Source organism: Pan troglodytes, chromosome 11, assembly GCF_028858775.2.
Source record: "Pan troglodytes isolate AG18354 chromosome 11, NHGRI_mPanTro3-v2.0_pri, whole genome shotgun sequence".
Taxonomy (NCBI): domain Eukaryota; kingdom Metazoa; phylum Chordata; class Mammalia; order Primates; family Hominidae; genus Pan; species Pan troglodytes.
Window position 1 is genome coordinate 5,347,219 of NC_072409.2, and position 19,673 is coordinate 5,366,891.

At 55.8% G+C, this 19,673-nt stretch overlaps 1 protein-coding gene across 15 annotated transcripts in view; it reads left to right on the forward strand.

Moving 5' to 3' along the window:
• Window positions 1-16,500, forward strand: part of RALGDS (ral guanine nucleotide dissociation stimulator) — a 51,119-nt gene extending 34,619 nt beyond the window's left edge. For 3 of the 15 annotated variants that reach the window (XM_003312365.6, XM_016961965.4, XM_016961961.4), the window contains exons 2-18: window positions 2,205-2,315; window positions 3,867-4,060; window positions 4,618-4,713; window positions 5,473-5,666; window positions 5,933-6,351; window positions 7,044-7,259; window positions 7,596-7,699; window positions 8,329-8,413; window positions 9,951-10,019; window positions 10,449-10,535; window positions 11,020-11,052; window positions 11,382-11,503; window positions 11,711-11,806; window positions 12,143-12,344; window positions 12,520-12,762; window positions 13,903-14,017; window positions 15,465-16,500. In XM_003312365.6, the coding sequence (XP_003312413.1) occupies window positions 2,205-2,315; window positions 3,867-4,060; window positions 4,618-4,713; window positions 5,473-5,666; window positions 5,933-6,351; window positions 7,044-7,259; window positions 7,596-7,699; window positions 8,329-8,413; window positions 9,951-10,019; window positions 10,449-10,535; window positions 11,020-11,052; window positions 11,382-11,503; window positions 11,711-11,806; window positions 12,143-12,344; window positions 12,520-12,762; window positions 13,903-14,017; window positions 15,465-15,640 (2,562 nt within the window). In that variant the 3' untranslated portion in view covers window positions 15,641-16,500. Of the gene's footprint in view, window positions 1-2,204; window positions 2,316-3,866; window positions 4,061-4,617; window positions 4,714-5,472; window positions 5,667-5,932; window positions 6,352-7,043; window positions 7,260-7,595; window positions 7,700-8,328; window positions 8,414-9,950; window positions 10,020-10,448; window positions 10,536-11,019; window positions 11,053-11,381; window positions 11,504-11,710; window positions 11,807-12,142; window positions 13,112-13,902; window positions 14,018-15,464 lie in introns of those variants that run through there. The other 12 variants (XM_054659242.2, XM_003312367.6, XM_016961962.4 and 9 more) reach the window with 8 other exon arrangements.
• The last annotated feature ends 3,173 nt before the right edge of the window (window positions 16,501-19,673 follow it).

Sequence of the window (19,673 nt, forward strand, 5' to 3'; positions counted from 1 at the left end):
AAACAGCCCCTGTACTCCACGTAGCTCTATGGTCTGGTTCCATGCCTGCTGCTGCTGTGACGGGAAGCGACCAGAGAAGACAGGCCAGCTCCACGCGGGCTAGAGCGTCTCCCCGACTGTGTGACAGGGTGGCAACTCCCTTACCCCAAGCATGCATGGCTCTCAGCGTTGGGCCTGCATCCTTCCCCACCACCCGGCTGGCAGAAGAGGGCCCCCCGGGGGTGGGGGAAGGGTGCAGGGATCACATGACACCAAGCAGGGCTGGGCCAGCTGCTGGCCTGCCAGCTCACGGAGGAGCCGCTCTCTAGACCTGCTCAGGGACAGCCGAGGCCACCTGGCTTCAGCCCCTCCTGGGGATTGGCCTGCCTGGGGACACCTCTGTCCAGCAGGCACTGATGGTGCTCAGCCAGGACCTGGGTGCTGTGCTGGGCTCCCCCAGGGTTAATGTTTAGTCCCCTGTGGTGGGCTTGTCCTGCACGAGATCTCAGAGCCACTGCCGGTGACTTGGACACTCAGGATACTGTCTGCCTCCCAGCTGGTCCAGATGTGGCTAAAATCCCTGGGAGAGAGAGAGACTCCCAGCTGAGCCAACGGCCTTCACAGGAGGCAGTCTGGGACCCCTGAGGAGGCCCAGGTGGTTGGGGGTCCTGGTCGCTGTAACCTCTAATGCTTTTCTTTTCAAAGGAACAATTTTCTAGGCAGGGGAGAGATGTGTGAGTCAGGAAAAGGGGGGTGAGCGTATGTCTCTTTTCCTGTCAGTGGAAGGGCCAGACCTCCCCTGGCGGGGCTGTTTGTGGGGTGTGGGTGTGAGTGTGCCTGTGGGTTCCCTGCTAACTTCCAAGAAATGGGGCAGGCTCTCTGTCCAGAGGCGGTGGCGGTCAGGAGCCCGGCACAATGCCCGCAGCTTTCCTGTTGTACAAAGCCCAGCGTGGGAGGCGACCTCAGGTCGGAGGAAGTGGACTTCCAGGATGCCTCCTGGGCCTCTGAGGGTGCGCAGGAGGCAGGAGGCCAGGGTCCCGTCCACAGCATGCTGGACAGTGTACCTGGCTCCTGCTGGGGTTGAGGGAAGGGCCTGAGTCAGCACTGTCTGCCAGGCCTTCTCTGAGCTCCACGCCCACCTGGGTTGGGGCATTGACTGCGCAGTTAATGACCCTGGGCCAGGCCAGTACCTCTCAGCTTCTTCCTAACCTCTGAGGTTGATGTCCTTAACCCCCCGGCTCCTCTACCCGCTGCAAGCTCATTCCGTCCCTGGACAGAGCAGGTGGCATAGGGGGCTGTGAGGCCGGGGGTAATTGTGGCTAAGTGACCTAGGCCAGCCTGCCACGTGGGGGGAGTCTGTCTCCTAAGACAACGGCCTTTCCTTACTGCCTGGGGCCAGATGCCCCCTTCCTGTTCCAGTCTAGGCCTGTGGTTTAGGGCTCTGTGGAACCCCAGCATCTGCCTGGATACCAGCACCGTCACCTCTCACACCCGTCCCCTCATGTGATGATGGTCAGGGAACTGGGAACTCCCATTGCCCAAGCAGGCACGAGGGCATGAATGAGCAGAGGGGAAGGAAGTGGCTGGGATGTGGCTGTCTGGGGTGCCCCACACCTGCCCAGACCTGGGCTGCCAACGCACCAGGGCTGGGCCCAGAGGAGCTGCGCGTTCCTGCTAGGTCAGCCAGGGCCCCCCAGGCTGGGTAGAGGAGGAGTGAGTGTGAGGATGCCCATGGGCCTCTGGCCCTGGGGAGGTAGGGGGACCTTCTCTTGGGGCATAGCCGCCTGGATGCAGTCAGCCGTGTCAGAGCCCTGGGGTCCCTGCCTCACCACTTACCCGAGGCAGCATGACCTTGGACCGGTTGTTCCTCTCTCAGCCTCCATTTACCCATCTGTGCAATGGCTGAATAACAGTCCCCTGTGTGGAAGGGGATGGCTTGAGGGTGGGTCTGTCCTGGGCAGGAGCAGAAGCCAGTTACTAGGGGATTGGAAGCCTGGTGGACTCATCATAATCACGTCCCAGGTTGTGGCTAGCCGGGTTGGGGAAGTGGAGTGCCGGGACAGTGGCCCTCGAGCTGTGATCTCATTCCACCCCAGGCTGTAGGTCTGTGCAGCCGCCAGTCTGTGCCCTATCTGGGAAACAGGTTGCACAGGTGCATCCCCCGCACGGTGGCCAGGCAGGCCCTTGACGTCCCCGCGCCCGGCTGCTGGGCGTTGTCTTCACAGAGCTCCACACAGGAGATTGGTGAGGAGCTGATCAACGGAGTCATCTACTCCATCTCCCTGCGCAAGGTGCAGCTGCACCACGGAGGCAACAAAGGGCAGCGCTGGCTCGGGGTGAGTGCGCCCGGGGTCTCCACTAGGAGACGCAGCTGGGGATCCCTCCTAGGACTTTTTCACTTGAGGGCCCCCAGTTCTGATCCCAAAGGAAACGGCCTTCACTCCCTTCCCGACCCCCACTGTCCAGCCCAGGCTTAATCAGGTTTTCATGTTTGACCTCCCTTCCCCGGGTGTGCAGCCATCAGCCTCACCATCCTCCATGCCTTCTCCCAGATGTGCACACCATCTGGAGTAGTGAGGCTGTCTTCACCCAAGAACAAAAGGGCTTCAGGCTGTTAGGTCTCTGCAAGTTGCCATCTCCCAGAACACATCCCTGGGGTTCCTCCAGGTTGAGAGCCGGGGCCTGACTCAGCTGCGTAATATTCCAGAAGGGAGGCTGGAGCCACTGCCCCAGTTCAGCTCCTCATGGCTGTGGGGCCACTGTGAGTCCTCTGAGGACACTTCAACAGTGCTGCAGGAGCCAGGTGCAGTGGCTCATGCCTGTAATCCCAGCATTTTGGGAGGCCAAGGCAGGAGGATTGCCTAAGGTCAGGAGTTTGAGACCAGCCTGGCCCACATGGTGAAACCCCATCTCTACTAAAAATACAAAAATTAGCCAAGCATGGTGGTGTGTGCCTGTAATCCCAACTACTTGGGAGGCTGAGACATGAGAATTGCTTCAGCCCAGGAGGCTGAGGTTGCAGTGAGCCGAGATCACACCACTGCACTCTAGCCTGGGTGACTGTCTCAAAACAAAACAAAACAGTGCCACGGGGAAGATGCTGTGCGTCCTAACGGGCCAGTCCCTCCCAGCCCCTGGATAAGCCTCTGTTTCCTCATCTCTAGAATGGGGATATTTTGTTAGAGCTCTCAGATGACGCTCCTCCCACAGGGCAGCTACCATTACTCAGCTAACAACGGACCTGAAGGTGTCAGTATTTAAATCATTCTCGCACCTCAAATTCTACTTTAAAAATTTTTTCACTCTTTTAGAGACAGGGTCTCACTCTGTCACCCAGGCTGCCATGCAGAGGTATGATCATAGCTCACAGCAGCCTTGACCTCCTGGGCTCAAGCGATCTTCTCACCTCAGTTCCCCAGGTAGTTGGGACCACCACACCTGGCTAATTTTGTATTTTTTGTAGAGATGGGGTTTTGCCATGTTGCCCAGGCTGGTCTCAAACTCCTGGGCTCAAGCAATTTGCCCACCTCAGCCTCCCAAAATGCTGGGATGACAAGCGTAAGCTACTATGCCTGGCCCTGGCTAATTTTTAAGTTTTGTAAACAATTTTTTGTAGAGCTGGGGGATTTCACTTTGTTGCCCAGGCTGGTCTCAAACTCTTGGCTTCAAGTGATGCTCCCACCTTGGCCTCCCAAAGTGCCGGGATGACTGGTGTGAGCCACCACACCTGGCCTGAAATTCTACTTTTAAAGCTGATAACCTTTTTCTGCTAGAGATACTCAGTCCTGCCTCTTGCCACAAGCTGCTGAGGGCTCGGGGTTCCATCTGAGCTCCAGGAGATTCGTGTGCTGCCACTGACTGTCTGTCCCTCCTCTGTCCCACCCCAGTATGAGAATGAGTCGGCCCTGAACCTTTATGAGACTTGCAAGGTGCGGACCGTGAAGGCTGGCACGCTGGAGAAGCTGGTGGAGCACCTGGTGCCAGCCTTCCAGGGCAGCGACCTCTCCTACGTCACCATCTTCCTGTGTACCTATAGAGCCTTCACCACCACCCAACAGGTCCTGGACCTGCTGTTCAAAAGGTGAGCATGAGCCCTCCACTGCACAGGGTGCACAGGGGCCCCCGCCCCCACCCGGCTGCGGGTCTTGGCAATGCTGATTCACCTCTCTGAGCCTCGCTCTGCTCATATGAAAGAGAAACTGAGTGCTAAGAGGACCTCACGGGGTTGTCGTCAGGCCTGGGCGGGATGAGGCGTGGAAAGTGCTCCCTCAACGCCTGGCCCTGTAGGGAATGGGCTGCGGGGCTGTGGTGCTCGTTTTTATGATTTTCCTGTCCCCCATGGGGAAGCTCTCTGCCCCAAGCCTCTCTTGTATGTGGCCTTGGGCGAAGCAGTTTTCCCACTTGTCAAGGAGATTCCGGATTCTATCTGGGGGCTGTTGGAGGGACCCAAGGGGCGCTCAGATAGCTGGGAAGGAGCTGGTTGGGACTTATTCATTGAACAAATATATATGAAGCACCTACTGTGTGCTGGCCCTTTTCTAGGCATTTAAAGCAAAAAAAAAAAAAAAAAAATCCCTGCCCTCCTGGGCCTCCGTTCTAGTCGGAGAGTCAGACAGTAACACTAGACGTCATAAGCAGGTACGGTAGATGTGACGCCCTCACGGCCTCCTCTAGATACGGCTGCATCCTCCCCTATTCCGACGAGGATGGCGGACCCCAGGACCAACTTAAAAAGTGAGTGAGCTTTGAGCCAAGAGGAAGGGACCCTGTCCCCACCGAACAGTGGGAGAGTACATGGGGCTGGGGCTGGAGCCGGGGCTGGCTGGGCAGAACCCTGGCTCCCACACCTCTTGTGGTTCCTGCTAGAGGGCTGGGGTCTAGGGGCTTCGCCTGCAGGAAGAAAGACGACCAAGAGCTGTGGAGGGGTCCTGGGGTGGCTGGGGCTCAGAGCAGCCCCCGGCGGGAACTCATCCCACCATAGCCTCATCCCAGCTGGGCTTGGCTCAGTGTGCCCTGATCTAGGGGCCCAGGGCAAGAGGTGGGGTGAGCCTCTGCTCTCGCATTGCCTCACCCCTCAATAGTGAGTGCTCAGCGGGCAGGCTGCACCCCACCCTCTGGGAGAACAGGATTAGTGGGGAGATGAGACCCACACACAGCTCTGAGAGAGTAAGGCAGCTCACCAGCACTGAGCTACAAGTTGAGGAGCCGCCAGGGACCTGCAGATGCCTGGCAGGAGGACCGATCCCTCATGGAGTTTACATTCCAGCAAGGAGGGGGTGCTGGGAGACATGCAGAGCTGTGGGCGGGGCTTCCTTGGAGGAGGGGAGAGGTGGTCGCCACTGACCAGGGGCCTCCTTGGTTCTTTTGGCTGGACAGCCAAGGGGGCTTGGGCCGGGGCAGGTGGCCTTCAGATGGACAGGGGCCAGCGCAGGAGCCCAGCCTGGCTCAGGGGAGCCCAGGCCTCTGACTCTGCTGCCACCCACCTGTCCTCAGTGCCATCTCCTCCATCCTGGGCACCTGGCTGGACCAGTACTCGGAGGATTTCTGTCAACCTCCAGACTTTCCCTGCCTCAAGCAGCTGGTGGCCTACGTGCAGCTCAACATGCCAGGCTCAGACCTGGAACGCCGTGCCCACCTTCTCCTGGCCCAGCTGGAGCACTCGGAACCCATTGAGGCAGAGCCTGAGGGTGAGGAGGACTGGGGTGGGTGCCAGAGGGTGAATGAGGAGGGGTCGGTGCTGGGCCACACGAAGAGGAGGCTCCAGGGTCTGGTGCTGGGTCAGGGGCACGGATGAGCCTCAGACCACACAGGCAGGGACCACAGGCAGGAGAGTGGCCTGGTACACGTTTTGTGGGTTCGGTGGGAGAGGCTTCTCTGGAAGCCGGGGCTGTTCTGTGTCTTTGGAAAGGCACAGGAAAGGCTGGCATGTTGTTGAACTTTTCTCCTCTTGCAGCTCTGTCACCAGTGCCAGCTCTAAAACCAACTCCAGAGCTCGAGCTAGCTCTAACACCAGCTCGAGCACCCAGCCCAGTGCCGGCTCCAGCCCCAGAGCCAGAGCCAGCTCCAACACCAGCTCCAGGTTCAGAGCTAGAAGTAGCTCCAGCACCAACTCCGGAGCTCCAGCAGGCTCCAGAGCCAGCTGTGGGACTAGAATCGGCTCCAGCGCCAGCTCCGGAACTAGAGCCAGCTCCAGAACAGGATCCAGCTCCCTCACAAACTCTAGAGCTGGAGCCAGCTCCAGCGCCAGTTCCATCATTACAGCCTTCCTGGCCTTCACCTGTGGTTGCAGAGAACGGGCTGAGTGAGGAGAAGCCTCACCTCTTGGTGTTCCCTCCTGATCTGGTGGCAGAGCAGTTTACACTGATGGATGCGGTGAGCAGCTCAGCTTGGCAGGGCAGGGGTGGACCTGCCTTCTGGCATCTGCTGTCCCAGACCTACCATTTCCTGATCCAGAGCTGATGTTCTGGTCAAATCCCAGCTCTGCTGCTACACACCAAGTAACCAGGTCGTTCCTTAACCCCAAGTCCTCAGTTTACCTCTGGACAGTAGAGATGAGGTCACCCCTATCCTCCAGAGTGACTATGCAGATTCTAGATGGGACAGACAGGAAGCTCAGCAGGCCCGGCCTGTGGGAGTGGAGGGTGCTCACCAAGGTGCATCCATGGGTCACCCCCATCTGTTTAGGAGGCTCACCAGCCTCAGCACTCATTAGGCACTTGGTGTGTCCTGGAGCCTATGGCAGACACTGGACAAAGCCCTTAGTTGTAGCGCCCACAGCAGATATACGTCTGGATGGGGAGCAGACTGAGGCAGGGGGGTGGGGCGCGGGGGGGTGGGCAGGCGTGAGCCGCCTGTTGGAGCTGGGGCTTGGTGAGGCTGCTCGAGGCAGTGCTCCTCTTCTTCCCACCAGCATTTTGTCCCGGGTCACTTGTGTGCTGGGCACCCTGCATGGACACGGGATATAACCCAGAGATCCCCACAAGGCTCAAGCTGCATCCTCAGCTTCCCCAGCACCAGCCCAGACTGCTGGGGCAGGACCAGGTGACACTTAGCCTCCTCCCCAGGAACTGTTCAAGAAGGTGGTGCCCTACCACTGCCTGGGCTCCATCTGGTCCCAGCGGGACAAGAAGGGCAAGGAGCACCTGGCGCCCACCATCCGCGCCACTGTCACCCAGTTCAACAGTGTGGCCAACTGTGTCATCACCACCTGCCTCGGAAACCGAAGCACGAAAGCCCCAGACAGGGCCAGGGTGGTGGAGCACTGGATCGAGGTGGCCAGGGTATGCCACAGGAGGGGCCTGGGCCCCCACTTTGGCTTCATATATTCTCAGGTTGTGGTCTGCAGTCCAAGGCCCTGTACAGGCCCCAGTCTACCCTTCCCAGGGGCATGCTGGCCTTGACTCTCCCAGCCCACTGCTTGGATGCTCACGTCTTCCTTACACTCTTTCCTTGGGTTGAGCTAAAATCCTCCTGTCACCCCCGGGTCGCAGGCGTGCCCTCTGGGGACTCCCTGGGTATCTGTCTCATTAGGAGGGGAGGCTTGGCCAAGGGGGACTGAGGCCAGGCAAGCTGGGAGCTCCAGCCCCACCTCATGCCTCCTGCTCTTCCCGCCCCAGGAGTGCCGGATCCTCAAGAACTTCTCGTCACTGTATGCCATCCTCTCTGCCCTGCAGAGCAACTCCATCCACCGTCTGAAGAAGACGTGGGAAGACGTTTCCAGGTGGGCATGCCTCTGTAGGAGCTCCTGGTGCACCAGGGACCTCCCACAGGGCTGGCATCACCCCCTTAGTGAGCCCATGGGAGGCCACAAACCCTGAGGGCAGGGACCCTCCACTGACCTGAGTTGGCAGCAGCTCTGCCTCAGAGCTCGGCTTCCTAAGCTGTCAGATGGTGGGTTGAGCCACATCAGAGATTTTCAGGTATTCGTGTTGTAGCCACAGAACCCTCATCCAATTGAAATCAAAACCTTTGTGCCAGGCGCAATGGCTAACGCCTGTAATCCCAGCTACTTGGGAGGCTGAGGCAGGAGAATTTCTTGGACCCAGGAGGTAGAGGTTGCAATGAGTCGAGATCTGGCGACTGCACTCCAGCCTGGGTGACTGAAACTGTCTCCAAAAAAAGAAAAAAACCCCTTTGGAAATAGCTGCTCAGTGGAAACAGGAATAGGGGTCCTGTTGCACCAACATGAAGGCCCCCTCCCCAGACCTGCAGAGCGTTAGTGCTCTGGGGGACCCTGTGTGCTGCATTCAGGCAGTCTGGGGTCTTTCAGCTCTAAAATAAAATGGATTTGCACTCACACCCCTCCCTGCCATTCCCAGCTTTCTCTTTCCTTCTTTGCCCTTCTGACAGGGACAGTTTCCGGATCTTTCAGAAGCTGTCAGAGATCTTCTCAGATGAGAACAACTACTCATTGAGCCGGGAGCTGCTCATCAAGGTGGAGTGGCGGCAGGCAGAGGCTGGGGCTGGGGCTGGGGCGGTGGGCGGTGGCATTCGCTTCTTGCTGGGAAAGTTCCTTTCCCGTGTGCATGAAGGGGGAAGAGGGGTCTGTTTGGCCCCTGGGTGTTTGAGGGACAGGGCCCTAGTTAATTGGACACAGTAAGGGTGGCAGTGGAGGTTCCAGGAGGAGTAGATGGGCATCAGGACCAGCAGGTCTCTGGCTTCCTCGCTGGTCCCTCCTGCTGGGTGGGAAGGGGATGCGGCTCCTGCCCCCACACCGGCCCAGTCTGTCCCCGGGAGGCCAGGCTCCTGACGCTACCTCTGTCTGCTCTACACACCCAAGGAGAGGGCAGCCTGCCTACTCCAGGGACAGGAGCTGCAGGGGATGCCAGGGGCCAGGTGGCCAGACCTGGGAGGCAGATTTGGAGGCCCCATGTGGCTTCCCTACCCTGCCCCGAGAAGAGACACTGACCAGAGAACCCTATAGAATTCTTCCCATGGCACCCCATTAGCTGTGGCGGATACCCCAGATGACTGAGGAGAACTTTCAGTGACTAATGGATTCACGAGGCCTCAGAGGGAGTCAAGTGTCACTGCCTGGTGCCCCTGGCATACCCGGTCAGTGAAATGGCATCTAGGGCCCCCCTCCTGCGTGGACACACACAGAGTTCCCTACAGGGGAGCATCGCAGGGGGCTCCTGGGACACCTGTCCTTCTCCCTCCATGACACAGCTCCACTGGGGGCCTTGGCATGCACGAGAAGCCCAGAGGACGGTACCCTGATCAGTGACCAAACAGGGGTAAAGGCAGATGGGGCAGAGCCTCTGGCTAGGACAGAAGAGCCTGTTCTGAGTCCCTGGGGGGCCCAGGGCAAGTCACTGCCCATCTCAGGGCCATAGTTTCCTCATCTGGAAAATGGAGGAATGCCAGCCCTGGGGTGCTGACCTCATGGAAGGTTCAAGGGAGAAAGGAGTGTGCAGCCATAACAGGACTGTAGCGCAGAGTCTCCGAGGCCCTGCGAGGCAGGTGGAGTTTTTTTATTTTTTTAGAGAAGGAGTCTCGCTCTGTCTCCCAGGCTGGAGTGCAATGGCGTGATCTCGGCTCACTGCAATCCCCACCTCCTGGGTTCAAGGGATTCTCCTGCCTCAGCTTCCCAAGTAGCTGGGATTATAGGTGTGCACCACCAACCCAGGCAATTTTTGTATTTTTTAGTAGAGATGGGGTTTCACTGTGTTGGCCAGGCTGGTCTTAAACTCCTGACCTCAAGTGATCCACCTGCCTTGGCCTTCCAAAATGCTGAGATCACAGGCGTGAGCCACCGCACCATGCAGCAGGCGGAGTTCTCATCCGCACTTTCCAGAGGGGGAGGCAGGCTCAGGAAGGCCAGGCCACTGGCCCAGGACCCCACACTAGTGAGTATTGATACAGGGTCAGCCCTGGAACCCGAGCACAGTGGCAGCACCCCAGGTCAGGGTGCCTGAGGGCTAAGGGCTGTGGGGATAGGGCCTTGCTGACCCTGTCCTGTACCCTGGCAGGAGGGCACCTCCAAGTTTGCCACCCTGGAGATGAACCCCAAGAGAGCCCAGAAACGGCCGAAGGAGACGGTGAGAGTGCCCAAGGCTGCGGAGGGGCAGGGGGCTGGCCTGGGGGTAGGGAGGAGGGCCCTTTCCTCTCTAGCCACGGTGCCTATGGGCCCCATTAGAGGTGGCCTCCTCTGGACCCTAGCAGAGCCACGCCTGGATCAGCTGGTATCTGGGAAGACCAGCTGCAGCCACGAAAGGACAGGCCTGGCAGAGCCGGCTCAGGCGGGTGTGGGGCTGGGGAGGGCCAGGGGCCACACGACTCGGGAACCTGGCATTTCCCAGATGCCAGCCAGGGAGATGGCTAGAAGGAGTCTGGGGTCCAGGGAGACAGTAGGCCCCAGGAGGCCCCCAGAGGTCCCCCAGCTGCTCCAAGTGAGACCAGTTGGGGCTGGGGGCTGAGAAAGCCTTCAGGGGAGGGGCCTTGCTCATCCTCCTACCCCAATGTCACAGGGCATCATCCAGGGCACCGTTCCCTACCTGGGCACGTTCCTCACCGACCTGGTGATGCTGGACACTGCCATGAAGGACTATCTGTATGTGAGTGTGCCGGCCGGGGCTGGAGTAGGGCCTGGGAGGAGAGACCTTCCCTGAGCCCTGGGGGCTGGGCTGCCACACCTGTCCCAGCAATGAGTAAACAGCTCAGTGCCCTGCTGGTGACACCCCAGGGCTGCCCAAACACAGAGCTGCAGCAGGGTTTGGCTGAGTGGGACACAGCCCATCCCTCAGGCAGTGACCCTGAGCACAGAGGGAAGCCAGGCCCTCAGAGGTCAGGCGGCACGTAGTGGCTGAGCAGGGCCTTCTCACCCAAGGCCTCAGTCCATTGTCCTCTCAGAGTGCTGGACAAGAAGTCCCCAAGCCTCTGCCTGCATGTCCCCTTGCCCTGGTGCCCAGCACCGGCTTCAATCCAGGGGTGTGCATGCCCTGCCCCCTGGTGGGCACTCTTGATAGTGCAGCATGAGGTGGGGAGACTGTAATGGTCAAGGGGTCACTTTCTGACGGCCATTGGGTGTCCACCTTCCAGGGCAGACTCATCAACTTCGAGAAGAGGAGGAAGGTAAGCAGCTGCAGGCAGCCCTGACTTGGGGAGGGGTGGAAAACAGACCCACCAGGGTAGGACATTTCAACTCCTACCTTCTCCTTAGATTCATGGGACATGGGACATTTGGACACAGAGAGAAGGGGGTCCCCTCCCACTGGAGGGTGAGGGTAGGAGGTTATAATTCAGGACCACCTCCTGGGGAGTGGCTGAGCCCAGCTTTGAGAACAGGAAGGCCTGGATGGGAGTAGAGGGGAGGAAGGGACCCCAAGAACAAAGACCCAGAGACTGGCCCCTGTGCTGCCCGGGGGGCCTTGTCACCGCCCTGTGCTTCCCTCTGGCCCCAGGAGTTCGAGGTGATCGCCCAGATCAAGCTGCTGCAGTCGGCCTGCAACAACTACAGCATCACGCCAGATGAGCAATTTGGGGCCTGGTTCCGGGCCGTGGAGCGGCTCAGCGAGACTGAGAGGTGAGGCCGGGGCAGCAAATGGGGACAGTGGGGGCAGGCTGTCCTAGGGGGCCAGCTCCAGAGGGCCAGCAGCTATGACCCATGGTCAGCGTCAGCCCCTGTTGCCTGAGGATGGCCGGGGCACCCCGACTCCAGCTTCTGGGCAGGTGCTGGGGGAAGGCCGGAGCATGGCCCCTGGTTGTCACACCACTGCCCCTCTGCTCATAGCTACAACCTGTCGTGCGAGCTGGAGCCCCCATCCGAGTCAGCCAGCAACACCCTCAGGACCAAGAAGAACACAGCCATTGTCAAGCGCTGGAGCGAGTAAGGGCCTGGCCAAGGGTGGTAGGGGCAGCTGCCTTGGGGCTCAGAAGCTTCAGGGCTGAGCCTGGGCTCAGGGAGTCAGGGAGGCTGGCCCTGGAATCCTACCCTGCTGCTGACTGGCCCTGAGACTGGGATGAGTCCCCTCACCTTTTTGGGCCTCAGTTTCCTCCTCTGTGAAATGGGGTGATACTAAATGCTCTCCCAGATGGCTGTGGTGAATGGAGTACTGGCAACTGTCCCAGCACTTTGCACAGTCCTTGGGCGCAGAGCGCAGGGGCTATGGGGTTGGGATGTGTCCTTGGGGAGCCCCCTTAACTAAGCCAACCCTTCACCCAGCCGCCAGGCCCCCAGCACTGAGCTCAGTACCAGTGGCAGCTCCCACTCCAAGTCCTGTGACCAGCTCAGGTGTGGCCCCTACCTCAGCAGCGGGGACATCGCTGACGCGCTCAGCGTGCACTCGGCCGGCTCCTCTAGCTCCGACGTGGAGGAGATCAACATCAGCTTCGTCCCGGAGTCTCCTGACGGCCAGGAAAAGAAGGTGACTGCCTGCCCTTCTCCCCAATATCCTTTCCCATCTCCCCACTCCAAATCCATGCATGGGGCCAGGAAGCCCTGGATCCTGAACACAGCTTCTAGAAGGTTCCCCATCTGGCGGCTGGCCTGGGGTGCCCCCACAGGGCAGTGGGATCTGCTGATCTTACCGTCTCCCTCAGTTCTGGGAATCGGCCTCACAGTCGTCCCCGGAGACCTCCGGCATCAGCTCTGCCTCCAGCAGCACCTCGTCCTCCTCAGCCTCCACCACGCCCGTGGCTGCCACACGCACCCACAAGCGCTCCGTCTCAGGGCTCTGCAACTCCAGCTCCGCGCTGCCGCTCTACAACCAGCAGGTGGGCGACTGCTGTATCATCCGCGTCAGCCTGGACGTGGACAACGGCAACATGTACAAGAGCATCCTGGTAAGCCGGCGGGGGTGGCCTGGGTCCCTCCCTCCACTGGCGGCAAATGCACCCTGGACACAGTGCACCATCCCTGCCCTCCCGGGGTCTACCTTGTAGTTGGCGGGGAAGGACAGATGTCAGCCAGGTACAGAAATGAAGAAGGTAGTGATCAGGGACAAGGCTGGCCTGAGGGCACAGGGGGAGGAAAGGAGCAGCCGTGCAAAGCCCCCAGGAGCTGAAGGGGCAGTGCTGTAGGGGAGATGAGGTCAGGGAAGTATCCAGGGCCTGGCCACATAGGCCCTGAGCCCTGCCAGGACCTCGACTTTCTCGGGGAGGAAGACAGGAGCAATGATGGCTGGCTTCTCTGTCTGGCGTGGGCTGGTACCAGAGCCGCAGGGGTGTTGGTTAGGAGGCCGCTGTGGCAACCAGGCTGGGAGCCCTGGAAGGGGCCAGCAGGGTCAGAGTCTAGACAGGATTTGGAGACAGCAGATGGGAATTGCTCACAGAATGGGTTTGCCTGGGGGCTCTTTCTTCATCCTCCAGGTGTCCTGCGACAGATGAACCATTTGTAACCCCCACCCTCTGTACCCCAGCCCTGGGTCAGGTGCCCCATTATTCACACACGCTCCTGACCCCTCATTGCCAGGAGCTAGCATGGTTGTCATTAAGCAGTCACCTGTGGCCCTATGTCTGAGTTCCGCCTGTGCTCTGGCCCTCAGGGTCAAGGTAGTAGGGGCCTGGCCTATGCTGACCACACTGAGCATCCTGGCCGGCCCCTCCTTTCTCACCTCCAGGGCCTGGACTAGGGACTATCTGTTCCCCAGGCTCAGTGATGCTGTTATCCTGGAGGGGCAAGTGCTTCTCAAGGAAATGTGGGAGGAGGGAACAGGCTCTTATAGGAGAAGCAGGGTAGGCACTGCTGGGACAGACCCCTCCTCATTCCATGGAGGCCTCACATGGGGAACAGGAGAAGGACGGAGGCCTCACTTGGGGAGTAGGAGAATGTGACAAGGCCCTCTCCAGACCCAGCACCTGGCCAGAGGCTGTGAGTGCCTGTGCTCGGTGCTGAGGGGACTCCAGAGGGTCCTTGGCCACTGCACTCTGGGGGAGCTGCTCCAGGGTCTTTTCCCTGATGGTCCATCCCCCGCCGCGATGCAGGTGACCAGCCAAGATAAGGCTCCGGCTGTAATCCGCAAGGCCATGGACAAACACAACCTGGAGGAGGAGGAGCCGGAGGACTATGAGCTGCTGCAGATTCTCTCAGATGACCGGAGTAAGTCAGAAGACCAGAGGGCGATGGCAGAGGGGGCAGGTCCACACCACTCCCCAGCCCCAGGTTGGAAGCCTTTGGCCCCAGAAAATTCACCAGCAGAGTGTGGGTAGACACTGTGGACAGGGCAGCCCTGGCTGCCCCCATTGTCTGCTTGCTGTCCCCAGCAACCACTGGACCTCCCCAGTGTGTGCCCTTCCCTAGGCGTGAACAGGCAGTTCAAAGCTCACATCAGTGAGGAGCAAAGAGAAAAGGCATTTTCACTGGGACAGGTTAGCCACGTGGCCCACTGGAAGGGATGCTTTCTGGCTAAGACAAGAAAACATGTGCTCTACAAAGAATGGTGACAGCTGTGGACCAAAGTGTCAAGTGTTAAAATCCATGAGTGTGTGATTCTAAAAGCAGAACAGGCTACTAGGAGGCCCACTCAGTATTCTAGAAACTGGGAAAGTGTCAAGAACCAGTGCAGGCTCAGAGTGGGGTATCCTGGGCCTGGAGACGCTGGGCAAGCTCCTTAAGCCCTCTGTGCTTGTCTTCTCATCCCCCAAATGGAAATGAAAGTAGCCAGTGTGTTCATCATATATATAAAAATCTATATGTATGTATATATGTGTATATATATGCATGTATATGTGTGTGTATATATATGCATGTATATATAAAGCATCTGTGTGCACCATAAAAGTTAACTATAAATACTATCATCGCTGTTTTCTTTCCAGTGAGCTCCCACCATTAGCCCAGACAGTAAGCAATGACTCCTGTGATCCCTAGAAGTTACAGTCTAAATCCTCTGGCAGCTTCTTGCACCATTTCGGTTAGGTGGGCAGGGTAGGCGGGACCCCCATCTTACAGAAAAGGAAGACTGAGGCCTAGAGAGGTTAAAGATGACGAAAAGCCACACGATGTCGGCAGGAGCACAAATCGAGCCCAGCTCTGGTTTATAGCAGGCTGTGGGCCAGAGGAGATGGTGGGAAATGGAGCCAAAAGGAAGTGCTTGCCGGGTGCCAGGGTTCAAGGAGTGCAGGCCTCCCTGGAACGGGCGCCAGAGCCCTGGGGCAGGCCTGTCCTTTCCTGGTCCTTGGATCCCTTGTCCTGAGTAGGGCAGGATTCTGGGAGGTGACCTGGATTCTAGAAAGCCTGTTCCAGGTGGGCAGCCAGCACTGCAGTATGGGCAGGACGGGGTGACCCTCTGCCAGCTCAGGCCAAGCCGGGGGGTTCTGGAGTCAGTCCCTGTTTAAACAAGAGTCATCAGGTTTTGTGAGGACCTCAGCAGAGTCTGTCCTCAGGCAGGAGTCATTGAGAGGGGTCCTTGGAGTCCTGGAGCTGTATTGGAGGGGATCTGAGGTCTGTGGCTCAAGACAGTCCTTGTATGGGCTCTCAAGCGGTAGGGGTATCCTGCAGGGCCCCCAGGAGCATCACTGATCACCCCTCTGCCCCTCCCCACCAGAGCTGAAGATCCCTGAAAACGCCAACGTCTTCTATGCCATGAACTCTACCGCCAACTATGACTTTGTCCTGAAGAAGCGGACCTTCACCAAGGGAGTGAAGGTCAAGCACGGAGCCAGCTCCACCCTCCCTCGCATGAAGCAGAAAGGACTCAAGATTGCCAAGGGCATCTTCTGAGGGCATCCTCCCAGGGTCTGGCTGGCTGGTAGCCAAGCACTTATGGACCAGAGTGGCCCAGGCCAGCTGGGCGCCTTCCTCCCACCTGCCAGCCCAGGGTACCCCAGACTCCAGTTTCATCCTGAACCTCTCCCGCTGCTGGGATTGATGCCTGCCATTGGTCAGGCTGACCTGGCCTCCCGTGGACCACTCGCTGCCTTAGGTGCCTTCTGCTCTCTGGAACCAGAGGACTAGCTGACTTTTGCCAAGGAGCAGTGCCAACGGGCATGGCATGGTGCCCTGCCTGCCCCCGGGCGCCACCTCTGTACACTTCCCTGACACCTTCCCAGGTGTGGGTCACTGCCACCTGTGCCCATGGGCACCCCAGAGCACCCACTGTGACCACTGCAGTTCTCTCATGCCCACAGGCACTGGCCTGTGACCTTCGCAGGGGTCCCGGCCCCTCCCACCACTCTAGCCTTTCTCAGGCTGCACCAAAGATTCCATCATCAGGGCCAACTGAGAGTGAGAGAGTCTCACCCACCGCTTACCCCAGCCCTCCCCTGGGAGCAGAGAGAGAAACCCTCTTCATGGACCGACTCTGCACCCGGTGAGTGAGGACAGTCCCAGCTGAGTCCCATCGATGTTGAATCTCATGCCACTGCAAGTGCCATTCACCACTGCGTCCTGGGCTTTACGAGACCATGCAAGACGGGGGTTAGTGAGGAAGGAGGATTTGGGGTGGGGGTGGGGTGATTGAATATTTGTATAAAAAGCAAAAAGAAAAAAAAAATGTTTACTGATTGGGGAGGGGCAATATTTATTTGTTGTAAATAGCAAATGCTAGACTTGAATATTATATTAAAATCCTGTTTCTACTATAGCCTGGTCATTGCAGTTTTGTTCTTTCATTACCTGTCTTAATTAAAATGAGATAGAGACTCTCACACTCCGTGTTTAAGTAAGGACCCTTGCAGGGTTATCCAGTTATTTTATGCACAGGAAAAGCCAGCCACTCTTCTCAGCACACTGAAGGAAACACAAAAGTTTACCTTTCATACAGCAGATGTTCATTTCGGCACCATTAAACTGGGAAATGTGCCGAGACAGCCCTCAGAACTCCTGGGACTAGAGTTTGGAGGTACTTTCACAAGGCATAGCAAGAATTTCTGAAATTTAGCTGTCTTTAAAAGTAACATTTGTGGCCAGGCGTGGTGGCTCATGCCTGTAATCCCAGCACTTTGGGAGGCCAAGGCAGGTGGATCATGAGGTCAGGAGATCGATACCATCCTGGCTAACATGGTGAAACCCCATCTCTACTAAAAATAAAAAAAAATTAGCCAGTCATGGTGCCAGGCACCTTTAATCCCAGCTATTCGGGAGGCTGACGCAAGAGAATCGCTTGAACCTGGGAGGCAGAGGTTGCAGGGAGCCGAGGTTGCAGGGAGCCGAGATCACGCCACTGCCCTCCAGCCCAGGCAACAGTGTGAGACTCTGTCTCAAAAAATAATAATAATAAAGTAACATTTGTGACAAAAGATGGCAGAGTAGGAGGCCCCAGGGTTCAGTTTCTGCACAGAAACAACGATTAAGCTGGAAAAAAGAAAACTATCAGAATAAACTGTTTTGGGACTCTGGAACCTGGTCGGACATAGTCACCAGGGGAACACTTGGTGAAGGGAGATGCTGCTGAACTCCAACAGTTAACAGGATCACCATCAAGTCACAGGCTGACCAAGAGACAACAGAACAGAAACTTCGTGACTATACACAACAAGGAATACAAATATAAGCCTGGCAAAAATACAAATATAAGCCTGGAAAAGTCACTACGGACACAGAAGACTGCATCCTTCAATAAGCAAAAAAGCAATTCCTGAGGAGGGAGACAATCTGATTTCCAGAGTCACTGCATTATAATACTCAATGTTCAGTTCTCAAAAAATTACAAAGAAACAAAAATATGGCTCATTCACAGGGGAAAAGAGGATTTAACAAAAACTATCCTTGAGGAAGCTCAGACATTAAAATTACTAGTCAGAGACATTAAATCACTTGTCCTAAATATGCTTGATGAGCTAAAGGAAACCATGGAAAATAATGTATGAGCAAATGGGTGATTAGCAATAAAGGGATAGAAATTATAAAAACCAACCAGAAGTTCCGGAGCTGAAAAGTATAACTGAGAAGAAAAATGTACTAGAGAGATTCAACAGCAGATTTAAGCAGGCAGAAGAAAGAATCAGTGTACTGGAAGATAAGGCAATAGAGATTATTCTGTCTAGGGAACAGAAAGAAAAAGGAAGAAAAATGAACAGAACTAGAGGTTCTTGTAGGACACCATTAAATGTACCAACATACATTTAATGAGAGTTCAGAAAAGGCAGAGATTATTTGAATAATGGTCCAGAACGTCCCAAATTTGATGAAAGACATAAATCTCCATATCCAAGAAGCTCAATGAGTTTCAAACAGGATAAACTCAGATCCATACCCAAATTTATTAGTCAAATTGTCAAAAGACAGAAAATCTTGAAAGCAGCAAGAAGAGATTCATCATATACAAGAGATCCTCAGGATTAACAGCTGATTTCTCATCAGAAACCATGGAGTCTAGAAGGTAATAGGATGACATATTTAAAGTGCTGAAAGAAGGCTGAGCATGGTGGCTCACACCTGTAATCCCAGCACTTTGGGAGGCCGAGGTGGACAGATCATCTGAAGTCAGGAGTTCGAGACCAACCTGGCCAACATGGTGAAACCTTGTCTCTACTAAAAATACAAAAATTAGCCAGGTATGGTGGCACATACCTATAGTCCCAACTATTTGGAGGCTGAGCCAGGAGAATCGCTTGAACCCGGGAGACGGAGGTTGCAGTGAGCCAAGATCGCACAACTGCACTCCAGCCTGAGTGACAGATCAAGACTCCGTCTCAAAAAATATTCTCAAAATAAAATGCTGAAAGAAGAAGCAAAACATCCTTTAAGGATGAAGGAGAAATTAAGACATTCTCAGATAAAAGTTAAGGGAGTTTTATTAGTAGACCTGCCCTACAATAAATGGTAAAGGGAGTCCTTCCAGCTAAAATAAACACTAGACAGTAACTTGAAGCCATATGAAAAACTAAAGAACACTGGTAGAGATAACTAACAGGTAGTTAGCAAAGCCAGTGTTATTTCACTTTGGATTTGTGTAACTCATCCTTTTTTCTTATGATTTAAAGGTAAAATTCATAAAGCTATAAATCCACATTAATGGAAACAATGTATAAAGATATAATCTGTGACTGACAGAGGGAAGATGTGTAATAGCAGTGTATACTACTTAAATTCAATTGGTATTATTGAAACTAGATTGTTATATGTTTAAGATGTTACTTGTAATACCAAAAGTAACCAGTAAGAAAATAACTAAAAAGTATATAGGAAAGCAAAGGATCAAAATTGTACAAAAGTAAATCCGTAAAAAGCAGTAGTGGAGGAATTGAGGAATGAAAATCATAAGACATACAGAAAACAAACAGCTAAATGGCAGAAGTAAAGGTTTTCTCATTAATTACTATAAATATAAATGGGTTAAGTTCTCCAATTAAAAAGCAGAGATTGGGCCAGATGCAGTGGCTTACACCTGTAATCCCAGCACTTTGGGAGGCTGAGGTTGGAGACGGCTTGAGCCCCGGAGTTTGAGACCAGCATGGGCAACATGGTGAGATTCTATCTCTTCAGAAAAATTTTAAAATTAGCCAGGCATGGTGATGTGCATCTGTGGTCCCAGCTCTCAAGAGGCTGATGTGGGAAGATCGCTTAAGCCTGGGAGGTCAAGGCTATAGTGAGCTGTGATCCTGCCAATGCACTCCAGCCTGGACAACAGAGCAAGAGCAAGACCCTGTCTCAGGAAAAAAAAAAAAAAAAAGATGGGCAGAATGGATTTTTTAGAACTTTGTCTATCTATATGCTGTATAGACTTTTTTTTTTTTTTGAGATGGTGTTTCACTCTTCACCCACGCTGGAGTGAAGTGGCACGATCTTGGCTCACTGCAACCTCTGCCCCCTG